A 12988-nucleotide genomic window follows, 5' to 3' on the forward strand; every position below is an offset into this window, starting at 1 on the left:
CCAACACAAAGAAAATAACAAACACGGCGGCTGTATATTCCGGCGTACAAAGTGACGATCAAAACTAATGTGATATACTTTCTAAAATATACAGAATGCAATGCTGCATTTATCGAAGCAGATTCTTTATGTAGAAAAAGTCCATAACGACTCGAGTGTTGCCCCGATATCGATCTTTTTTGGCCCGAAAATTTTGAATTTCTCTCAAAAAAGAAATATCGCGTACACGTGGGCACAGTTCATCTCAAAATAATAATGGCATTAATCTACAACTAATAACACGAGTTAGCCAAAGATAATAGCACTTATCACGAAGAAACAGGGGTACCCGGTTTTCCTCTTCTTTTCCCTATATATAGATAATTACGAAAATATATTTATCAACAATTTTGCATCTAAATTAGTCGCAAGACATAATGAATAAGATTGTGTGAAATGGAAGTAAAAAAATAAACTAATTAACGATAAATAGATAATTGGAACTTTATTTTCTTTAAAAGTTTTTTATGAAAAATGCTAATTTTCTTGAGAACATTCTTGATATATCATTTTAATGAAAATTTTAAGATTTTTTCTCGATAACTGGTATAATTTTTTCGGAAGTCTTAAAACAAGCATTTCACATTCAGACAAAGCAGCGAATAATTAATTACATTCTTTTTCTTGCTTTCAGGTGATGGAGGTGGCACAGGCGGAGATGGCGATCCTATCGTCGGCAGCACTAATTCCGAGAAGAAATCAGGATATGAGACCAATCTGTATCTCTATAGTGTAAGTACAACAAGTCTAACAAATTTAATCTCTCTCTTGACGAGTTTACTTTTAATAATCTTTCAAATGTACATACATTTTAATTTGAAAATTAAGACATGGAAAGAGAAAACTTTCTTATTTTATCTTAAAAGGAAGATAATGCATACACACACATTAAACGTTAATCATTTTCTTAATTACTATGTTCTTCCAAGGATATAGTATTTATTATGAAAACAACGATCTCTATATAAGCAGAATTAGAGTCAAAGATTATTCATCGTAAAATTAAAAAGATCAGACTCTCTCTCTCTTTCATTACAAAACTATATTTATCTCTATATTTCACTATATTTTATTACTATAAAATTATATTTTTTTATGAAAACTTCAGCTAAAATTTTAAAAACGATAAATATCCTCCTTGTTAATATCTAATCCCACTAAAAAAAACTCACAAAGCTAAACAAAATACGCTAATTGTAAGTACATATCTAAAATATAACTTATAAAAAATTTTCCCCTACAAAATAAAAAACCACTAAAAAATAAAAAATAACTAAATATGAAATCAATAATTAAAACTAGCCAAGTTAGAAGCAATTCAGTTATGAGGATTTGTAATTTGAAATACTATTTGTCATAAAATCAATCTCATATTTATAGAAATGTTACAGATAGATTCTCTCCATAAAATTAAAACACATTTTATTTTTATTAACAAAAACCTGATTTTTAAAATAATTTCAATGCAAATAAAAAAATAGAAAGAAAATTTAATTAAAAAAATTTGGCGCTGCTAACTTTTAAAGTATACTCCGTCCAGCGAGAGAATAACCTCGGGTCGTAACCTTGTCCGTTTCGCGCAAGTCTCCACCCACAGAACGCATAGAAAGCTCCCACCACATAGCTGTATCGTTCATCCAGCTTGCCAATGCTAGCAACAAGTGACAGGTCCCCCCGACCATTTGACATATTGACAGTTGCAGTTATTCAATCTCAAAATAACCCTCGAACGGTTTGGTGCAGTATTAACGAGTATTTTTAGTGTTTTTCTGCCAAAAAAGTATTTACAAAGTGCGATGGAAGAATTGAATATTGAAGTGCCATTAATGTCATTTCCTGTGAAGAAAAATAAACAAGGCCAAGTAAACAATGATGAATAAAAATTATTAATCTATTTGTAGTATATCGGAGGCTGTAGTTTTAAAGTTTAAAGTGTCCTTTTTAGTATGAGTTCACTGCGAGAAAAATATGTTGAAATTTAATAAATTGTTTGAATAAGGCTATATTGGTTATAAGGTCTATAAGATTATATTTTTCATTTATATTTTCAGTCGATCCACAGCAGTCAGACGTTTATTGTTATTAATTCACATAAAAAATTGAAAAAAGACAATCCAGAAATTTCAAATAAAGATGCTGTTACTCAATTGACAGAACAGACGGGTATTATTGGTATTTCGAGCATAAAAAAATATTGTTGGAATATAATAATTATACATGTAACAGGTACGGTTACATCTCCAAATAAAAGGAAACGTCGCCTATCTTTCAAAGAAAAAATCGACGAATGTGATAAAAATGTCATTCGGAGAAAAGTGCACGGATTTTACATCAATAAAGAATTACCAGCGTTGAACAAAGTTCTGCAAGCTGTAAACGCTGACGAAAATCTTCCAAATTTTAAACGATCGACTTTTCATTTATTGTTAAAAGAACTAAATTTTGCAAATACCACCAGACACCGCAACAGCATTTTAACAGAGAGAGAAGATTTAATTATTTGGAGGAGAAATTACCTGAGGGCAGGGCTATAAAGAGATACCGGCAGAGGAGCGGCAAATTTATTATCTGGACGAGACTTGGGTTAGCGCCAGTGACGTCACGAATAAAGTTTGGATGGATAAAATAATTAAATCCAAGAAGGACGCATTTCTCCGAGGATTGATAACGGGGCCAGCTTTTCCAAGCGGAAAAGACAAACGATTAATTGTTTTGCATATTGGCAGTGCTGCTGGTTTCGTTTCTGGCGGGCTTCTATGTTTTGAATCGAAGAAACATACGGGGGATTACCACGACGAAATGAACGGCGACACATTTCACGAATGGTTTAAAAATCTTTCGCCATCATTAGACGATAATGCTGTTATTGTCATGGACAATAATCCATATCATTCCGTGAAACTGGAGAAACTGCCGAATACTTTTTGGAAAAAAGCCGAAATAATACAATGGTTAGAAGATAAAGGAAAAGAAATATCAGAGTCTATGGTAAAGACCGAACTCTTGCAAATTGTTGCACAACAAAAAAATAAATTTGATAGATATGTCATAGACGAAATGACAAAAGAGGACAACAAAACGGTTCTAAGATTACCTCCGTATCATTGCGAACTTAACCCGATTGAAATGGTATAGTCAATGGTTAAGAGATACGTTAAGAGTAATAATAATACTTTTAAAATTTAGGACGCGTCAAATTATTACTTGAACAAGGTGTTGATCGGGTTACAGCTGAACATTGGATTAATTTTCTTAAACATGTTAGAAATGAAGAGAAAAGGATGTGGGAGATCGACTATATAGCCGATAGAATGATTGACGGGATATCTTCATTAATAATTAATGTCACAGGCAAAACAGATTCAGAAACCTTTAATAGCGATTAATAATTCTGTGTCAATCTGTATGTTATTATAATTTTATATCATCTTTGTATATTATTATTACTTATTTCATATTTATATTATTATTTATTTTGTATATTATTATTATTTTGTTCACACATTATTACTACCTATTTTATTCAAAAAATTATTATTATTTATTTTGTTCACACACATTATTATTATTATTTTATGTTCATATTCTGTATATTTACGTATTTGATAATATTCTGTTGACTTACTTCGGAAAGAATATACCTTATCCGTTCTGTACAAAACTATCAAAATAAATATATATTTGATATTAATCTCACTCATTGCGTACTCAGTTTTCTTTTATATGCATGCCCAAAACCTAAAATCTTCCATAATATAAACGATCCCTAATAGAAATATTAAGGATTTAATGATTTCGTAAATTATAAACATTCAACTGTGTAATTTAAATATATTACAACTCTTGCTCTTATAGTTGCCTGTCATATTATTCCTTATTTTAATTTCGTATCGCGTGGAAGAATCAGATTTCGATTTTATATTACATTGAAATTAATCGAAATTATTTCATCCGTTTAATTTTTTAAACTGACATGAGATAATAGTCCTGAGCCCGAGGGAGCCGTATCTACGTATAAGGTATTGAGTATCTCGCCATGTTCTCTAGGCTTTGCCCGCCTATGCACGGACCGAGGTTATTCTCTCGCTGGACGGAGTATATATGTTAAAACGAACAAACAATAAATTTAATTTAGATTTAAATTTAATTTAGAATTATATTTAATTTAGTTATATCACAATAACTGTGTATCACAATAACTAATGTGAATATATTAAAGAATACATTAATTTCTAGCATATTGTTTAGTTTAGCATCGCCAAGTTTTTTTATTTAAATTTCTTTTATATTTTTTTATTTGTATTAAACTTATTTTGAAAATCATTTTTGTTAATAAAAAAAAATGTGTTTTAATTCTATGGAGAGAATCTGTCTGTAACATTTCTATAAATACGAGATTGATTTTATGACAAATACTATTTCAAATTACAAATCCTCATAACTGAGTTGCTTCTAACTTGGTTAGTTAACTATTGATTTCGTATTTAATTTTTATTTTTTATTTTTTAGGAGTTTTTTATTTTGTAAGGGAAAATTTTTTATAAGTAATATTTCAGATAATTTTTCTCTATCTTTAAAATATAAGCTTGGTAATTCATGCCGACTGCCATATAAACAACATATAGTGAGTAACATACTAAGTAAGAATATCAAAACAAATCAGTGTTTGGGAATGAAATGAATAATGTTTGTATTTATATAACACGTATCTACATCACCAGTCTCAGTATGTCATATAGTCAGTTGGATAATATCAGTCAGTTGGATAATTTCAAGATTTCCTTAATTTTCAACATGCATTTCCACGAATTTATTAATTTGACATACAATTTTGATTCTTTGTCGAATCTTTTGTGTGAGAAGATCTTTTTAATAAAAAACGAGCGACGGCTAAAACCTTCTGAAGGTCACTCAGGAGGGTGACCTTGACAACATATGTCAAGATCAAAGTCATCGGGGCTGCATCCCCTAAACGTCACTTTTACCATTAATTGTAATAGAGATCGAGTTTCAGACATCTTTTAATAATTTTCGCGATTGCATATAACAAGGTACATACTATGACGACACACGGAACTATTGCCTACTCGCTCTCACAGTATGAATGGCAACAAGGTGAGACATTCTATACACAATACAATGGCGCTATATACGCCGCATACCAACGCAAGTCTTTGTTTATATATTTGACGGTACGTCAATGCGGCGTAATGAGGTATATATATACATATATTCGTTATCTCTCCCGCTCTCTCCCGCTCTCTCTCTCCCCCTTCCTCTCTTTCTCCCTCTCCCTCTCCTCCGCTCTCTCTCCCCTCTCCCTCCTTCCCACTCTCCCCCTCTCTCTCCTCCTCATCCTCCTCTCCCTTTCCCTCCCCTCCCCCTCTCTCCCTCTCTCTCTTTTTCCCTCTTCCTCTTGCCTCCCTCTTCCCCCTCTCTCTCTCCCCCTTTTCCTCTCTCCCTCCTCTCTCGACGATGGAGAAGACGTGCCAAACCTCGCTCTATAAAAATGATAATTTTTAAGTAGTAAAGAGTGAAGGAAAGTGATAAAAAGTTATTGAAGTAATAGCTGCATAGACCGGGAATAGCCATGAGTATTATCTAGCCGAAATATGCTGATTTGTGAGCGTGAAAACTACATTTCTTGTATGGGACGTCCAAGTCTCGTACGACAGGTAGACATTGAAGATGGATAAAGTGCTGACGTGTGAAAGTGGACACAAAGGTGACTGATCGCCTATGCTGATATTAACGATTTCGACCGGTAATTATCGATATGGACGATGAATACGACAAATATCGATGCTCGGCATGTAAGAAGGCAATAAAAAAGTAGGTTGTAACATACAAGTCTTGTGATAAACTTTTTTATCATCCAGGATGTGTAATTAAGTATAAAATATATAATAGAAACCACGAATTGGTGGCGTGTCGTGACCCATTTGAGAAATTTATTATCGATCGCGATAAAGAAGCAGCTATGAGTAAAGCATTGACATAGACAGGAAGATCAATGGGGAGTACGGCATCAAGTAGTGGAAACAGAGTAGCAGGCGCGAGTGGATCAGTGGATATCGATATAAAAATAGATTGGCTTATAAAAATAGTGAAGAAAATAAAAAATGAAACAGCATGTAAAAAGAAAGTGAAGATGATGATTAAGGAAATGGTTCGAAAAGAATTGGAAAATATTAAACAAGAAATGGGAGAATTGGGAAGAATAATAGAGGAAGGGGCTTCAGGACCGTCAGAAGGAGCTTCAGGACCGTCAGAAGGAGCACAAAGAAATTATAATGAAGCAGTTAAAGAGAAGAAAAAAAGATAATATATAATTATCAAACCTAAGATGCAACAAGAGAGTAACGCTACTAAAAAATTGATAAAAGAAAAGATAGACATCAAAAATATGGCTATGGGAGTAACGAAGCTAAAAAAAGGAAGCAAGGGAACAGTGATTCTGGGTTGTGAGACTGGAGAAGAAATGGAAAAATTAAAGGCTACAGTACAAGCCAAGCTGGGCGAAAATTTCAAAGTAACTGAGTCACCGCGGATGAAACCTAAGATAAAAATTGTCAATATTGGCGAAGAAGAAATGAAATTGAATGATGATAATTTAATAGTTACAATCAAAAAGCAGAACAAGATTGACGCGAAGAATGAAGGAATTTATATGCGAATAGTGAAGAAAATAGTTAGAAGTCAATCCGGAAGTAGAGGTAAAGAAGAAGGTTATGTAATAATTAAAGTAGATGAAAAAGCTCATGAAATAATGTTGAGCAAAGGAAAATTGAATGTAGGATGGAGAAAGTGTCTGGTATTTAATCACATTAATATTAAAAAATGTTTTAAATGCTGGGGTTATTATTATATTGCAAAGAATTATACACGAAATAAAGCATGCTACAAATGTGCAGGAAATCATAAAGCGATTGAATGCACGGTGACAAAGAAAAGATGTGTAAATTGTGTGTTTAAGATTCAAACGTACAACTTGAAAATAAGTGATGAGCATGAGGCCTTTGATCCGGAATGTCCGATATTTAAGAGGGCGATACAGGAGGAGAAGGAGAAAGCCGGCTGGGAGAATATTAAATATAAACTACAAAAGGAAGAGGATACAGCATCAGATATGAAGATAATGAATTATGCATAGCACTGTCGGAAACTGGATTGACTGCTGAGGTTGATCTGTACTGCAAATAGCTGAGAAAGCTAATAAAGATCAGACAAATCAATCCGCTTCTCTCTCCCTATCTTTGATTATGTAACGTTGTTAGTTGAGAACATTACAATACAATTTTGTAGAACTATGAACTACGAGTGCACAAAAAGAGTATATTGTACGAAAGAGTAAAAGTGTATGATGCCTTACCAGCAGAGATAAAACGATGTAAAAAAATTGAGCTGTTGTTAAGCAATTGTTAAAGGATTATATTGTAATTAATGTAAACCAGATCTGTATTACAAATAGCTGAGAAAGCTAATAAAGATCAGTAAATCAATTTCTACTTCCCCCCTCTCCCTCTCTCTTCCCTCCTCTTCTCCCCTCCCTCTCCTCTTCGCCTTTCTCTCCCCTCTCTCCCCCCTCTCTTTCCCCTCTCTCCCTCTCGCTCTCTATCTCCTCGCTCTCTTTCTCTCTTCGTCTCCCTTTCTCTCATCCTCCCTGCCCCTCTCCCTTCCTCCCTCCTTCCCTCCCACTCTCTCTCTCTTTCTCTCTCTCTCTCTCTCTCTCAGTGGAGAAGACGTGTCAAACATCGCTCCGCAAAAGTAATAACTTTTAAACGGTTAAATAGTTACGGGGAGTGATAGAAAGTTATTCAAGTTATAACGACATAGACCGGCATTAGCCATGAGTGTTATCTAGCCGGGATATGCTGATTTGTGGGCGTGAGAAGTGCATTTCCTGTCTGGGACACCAAAGTCTCACACGACAGGTAGACATTAAAGGTGGACACAAAAGTGCTGACGTGTGACAGTGAAACAGAGGTGACTGATCGCTTACGCTGATATTAGCGGTTTCGGCCAATAATTATCGGCATGGACGATGAATATGCTGAATATCGATGCTCGGCATGTAAAAAGACAATAAAAAATCAGGTGGTGACATGCAAGTCTTGCTATCAAGTGAATTGTATTAAGCTGTTTTATCATCCAGGATGTGTAAGCAAGCATAGAACCAGAATGTTCAACATTTAAAAGGGCGATACAAGAGGAGAAGAGGAGAGCCGGCTGGGAATATGCGAAATAGCAACTACAGAAGGAAGCGGGAATAATATTGTATACAAACGCGCAAAGTTTGATGGCGCATAAAGATGAGATACAACATCAGATTATGAAGAAAGTAAATCCGGCATTCATAGCGTTATCAGAGACAAGATTGACTGCTGAAATTGAAGACAGTAAAGTGAACGTACCAGGTTATAGTATAATTAGATGCATTTTAAGGAACATGTTACCGGAGCAATTAAGAAATAGATTAGAAATTGTGGGAAATGAGAGTGAAAGGCAAACACGACAAGCTGATGATATTGCAATAAAATATCGGAGAACAAGGAGTGTGCAAAAGAGTATGTTTTACGAAGGAGTAAAAATGTATAACGCCTTGCCAGCTGAAATAAAGCAGAATGAAAGAATTGTGCCGTTTAAGCGAATGTTAAAGGAGTATATTGTAATTAATGTAAACTAGAATTATATTACAAATAGCTGAGAAAGCTAATAAAGATCAATCAATCAAAATCTCTCATTTATTATAAATTTATAAAATTATAGTTTTATGAAAGAGTATACACAAAAGAATAATCGTATATGAGCGGTGTGAATGCTCCTTGAAGGATAAAATCGCTTTGCGCGTATGCATGCGAGCGTACGTGAGTCTGAAACTTATTCTGGTGAAGAATGAAAATGTCACAATTCTGATATACGATTATTATTTCTCAGGACTGTGTGCACCAATCTTATTTGAACTGGTCGCAATCGAAAACTTGTGTCCACATGATACAAAAGTGCCGTTACATTTTTGATTACTGCTTTAGTTCTTGAGGTATTTTAATCGAAAGTTTATTTGACGCAAAAGTTCCGGATAAGCTATTGGTAGCGCCTCGACATAATGCAGTGACTCTCAACGGTCGGATATTTTTTTATGTATTTGGCGTCGCGACGTTACCGCGTCGCTTGATATACTATAAAGTTCTACAGAGAAAACATATGACATAATGGAGCGTGAGCTAAGAATTCTTTTCTGGATCACCGTTCCTTCAAAACGACAATTAAGCCGCATACTTTGGTCTCTTGTCTTCTTCTCGCTCTCTTATTCTCGTTCGTGCTCCTCGGTATTTTAACGAGGACTCTGCTATTTTTCTAACCGTAAGAGAGCAGTCTGAGCTTTAGTCGGCCCAATTTTCTTATCTGTGCCCGATTCCATTCAAAACTGCGGGCCATTATCGAATATTGAATCTCACGAAACGAGTATTGTGCCTTGTAGAATCCGTTAATTCACTTTACGGCGACTTCAACCTTCTCGGCACTCTTATATTTTTCATATTTTGTTTGGCTCTATCGAATACTATAATCGATATTAAACTTAAAAGAATGAACAAATAACTATTAAATAAGTTTTTTTATTTAAAAATAATTTCCGGAAAAGAAAATTTAATCAATAATTATAATAATACTAGTCTTGCAAGAGAAAGAGAGAGAAATAAAATGGCTTTTTTCTATCTGAAAGATCGTTTAAACCCCCATTCTTGAATGGTATTTATTATTTCTCTGCGAACTTGTTAAGTTTCTTCAAAATCATAATACGGGATAAACAAGAAAAGAATGGATTTGTGAACATTCTATCCATTTTAGATCAGAGTTTCGGCTATAAAGTTTTTTCGTGAAAATTGATATAAATGTTCATCAACACGCTGTAATGTGCGAAGATGGAAGAAGAAATTAGAAAGACACATCACGCGAGAAATAAATTGGACATTAAGACATGAAAGATGCGTTGTAATTTCTTGAAGGAAATCGCCGTGGATCATCGGATCTTCTCAGCTCGCGTTCTCTGACACTCTCTACGACCAATAATAACACATTTGAAGTACATAAATCTGTATTGCTTGTATGTAACGCAAGAATGGAATGCCACGAAATTAGATCGACAACATCGTAATATTTTCATAACGAGGTTGCGAGAACTTACATGACAAAGCATTAACAATTTCCATAAAAGCGTCCCGACGGATGGAGTTACGCGACACTTTATCGCAAATTTATCAATAAAATTGCAAATGAGATTGCCTCCCTTACAGCATAATAAGAAACCTTATATGGGGTTACAAGGCGAGTGAGGATCGCGATTCTTACCACAGAAATAAGCATGTGAATGATGGCTGGTCGGACGGTTTGTTGGTCTCTGAAATCTGAAAATTGTTTTGGATTCTATTCAATAATAAAGTTTATACGCGACGAGACAAAAATGAAAAATATGATACGTTGGTGAATAAAAATAATAAAGTCTAGTATTTATAGCGAAGTAGCGAAAGTCTATATATGATCAAACAATCGCGATTTGTAAATGGTAAATCTGTATATCCCTTAAATTTCGAATAAAATATTCGAGGTGTCTCTTCTTCTAAAAAAAGCGCGCAAGTTGAAAAATCATATTATCTTTTCTTTATCCAGAAGATTTTTTTAAATTAAAACACTCGATCAAAATGTTACAAAAAAAGGGCGTGAAGTAAAAATGTTTTATTTTCAAAATCCGCAATATTATAATCATATAATCAACGGATGGATAAAAATCAAATTGAATCGTAGGAGGAGATGGAGGATCGACCGCGGATCTCAACGTTGCTCAGCAGCCTGGCCAACTATAGCAACACTATACCTGCTGCGACCGATCCTGATAGCAAACCGGCACCGGCTGTGGGAGGTGGAGCGCGAATGGGTACCCTCATAGGCGTCTATCTGCCATGTATCCAAAACATCTTTGGTGTGATCCTCTTTATCCGGTTGACATGGGTAGTCGGTACGGCCGGCGCCATTCAAGGTTTTTTCATCGTGCTTTGCTGCTGTTGCGTAGTAAGTATACGCATCTAGAGTGTAACTGTATGGAAAATCGAAATCTTAACCACATGTCGAGTAAAATACGTAAAAAAGATATCAAAATTTTAATAATATTAAGTGAAGAAACTGGCAAATAAGAGCCAAGGCGCTGTTATTGGCACGCAATCATTTTGTTGTTAAATGTCAGTGACAAATATGCATTAAAAATATACGTTTCGGACCGTTTTTTTTATCCATGTCAGCATTGATAACATAATATTTAATAAACAATTAATTTCGTATTTTGTTATTATTTTTTATTATTATTAATTTAGTACTCTGAGCCTATTGTTATTATTAAAGATTTTAATGCGTGGAACTATATTAAGCTTCGAAAATGTGCAAATGGATCGTAATAAACAGTTATTCCTCGTGCGCGTAGACAATGCTGACGGCGATCAGTATGAGCGCCATCGCCACCAATGGCGTGGTACCGGCCGGTGGTTCCTATTTCATGATATCGAGAAGCTTAGGCCCGGAATTCGGCGGCGCGGTAGGTATGTTGTTTTATACCGGTACTACTTTGGCTGCTGCGATGTACATCATTGGTGCGGTCGAAATCGTTCTTGTAAGTATCAACCAATTAATGGCATTACTTCAATTAGTTTTTTAATCAATTGATCGTATTGATTTATATTTGAAACTAAAGTAAAAAAGTAAAAGTATCACATAGTTTTATAGTTGTTGAGATTAATCAAATTACCATGTATCGATCATTTATGTAAAAAAAAAAGTGAGTATATAAAAAATATAAATGACACACACTCACACACACATCTATTTCTTAATATATCTAATGTATAATAAAAGATATATTTATAAAATATTAATTATTAATATGATAGAGATTTTTGCGTAATTTTTATGTGGAACACATAACAGGACATACTTTGCTATTTTGCTCATCTTTTTTCGGTACTTTTGTGTAGACTTATATGGCGCCGTCACTCAGCATATTCGGCGACTTTACGAAAGATGCCAGCATTATGTACAACAACTTCCGGGTATATGGCACTTTCCTGTTGATAATAATGGGAACGATTGTCTTTATTGGCGTAAAGTTCGTTAACAAGTTCGCTACAGTGGCACTGGCCTGCGTCATTCTTTCCATCCTTGCTGTTTACGTGGGGCTCTTCGTGAACTTTAACGGCAACGAATCTCTGAAGTATACTAAATTACGATACTAATTTTTGTATTACGTAGTCATCAATAGTGGAAATACTATCACGATTATAATATTGTATAGACAATAAATGATCACATGTATCGCAAGAGACAAACGAATTAAAGGAAGATTGAATGCTTTAAAACTCCATCATTTGTGTTTTAGATTGTGCGTGCTCGGCAGGAGGCTATTAAAGGACATCAACATTTTAAGTGATTGTAATAAAAACGTTAGCGGTGTTTTACATAGCATCTATTGCGGTAACAGCACTCGCAGTAAATGTGATCCGTATTACACCGAGAATAATGTTACTATCGTCAACGGTATTCGTGGCTTAGCCAGCGGTGTATTCTTAGGTAAGATTGCAATTTTTGTAATTATTATATAAGATAGATAAATCTATTTTATGATATACAGAGAACATATGGGACCGTTTCCAAGAGGAGGGCCAGTTAATCACCTACGGGTCCGATCCGAAGGACATGGATATGTTATCAAGCTCAAGCTATAACCAGATTCAAGTCGATCTTACCACGACCTTCACCATTCTCATTGGTATATTCTTTCCTTCCGTAACAGGTAAGCGAATGGTTCTATATCGTTACACGATATTATACTGATATTAATATTTGTATTTTAATAATATATTATATTATTATTTCTCTTTTTTTATTATATATATATATATATATA

At 34.4% G+C, this 12988-nt stretch overlaps 1 protein-coding gene across 6 annotated transcripts in view; it reads left to right on the forward strand.

Moving 5' to 3' along the window:
- LOC115243660 (solute carrier family 12 member 4) overlaps window positions 1-12988 on the forward strand; it is a 112279-nt gene that overhangs the window by 92319 nt on the left and 6972 nt on the right. For all 6 annotated transcript variants that reach the window (XM_029820804.1, XM_029820805.1, XM_029820806.1 and 3 more), the window contains 6 exons: window positions 674-771; window positions 10843-11106; window positions 11513-11698; window positions 12060-12295; window positions 12461-12651; window positions 12713-12874. In XM_029820804.1, coding sequence (XP_029676664.1) covers window positions 674-771; window positions 10843-11106; window positions 11513-11698; window positions 12060-12295; window positions 12461-12651; window positions 12713-12874 — 1137 coding nt within the window. The remainder of the gene's footprint in view (window positions 1-673; window positions 772-10842; window positions 11107-11512; window positions 11699-12059; window positions 12296-12460; window positions 12652-12712; window positions 12875-12988) is intronic.

Source organism: Formica exsecta, unplaced genomic scaffold (genome assembly GCF_003651465.1).
Source record: "Formica exsecta isolate Colony F162 unplaced genomic scaffold, ASM365146v1 scaffold72, whole genome shotgun sequence".
In the NCBI taxonomy this organism is placed as follows: domain Eukaryota; kingdom Metazoa; phylum Arthropoda; class Insecta; order Hymenoptera; family Formicidae; genus Formica; species Formica exsecta.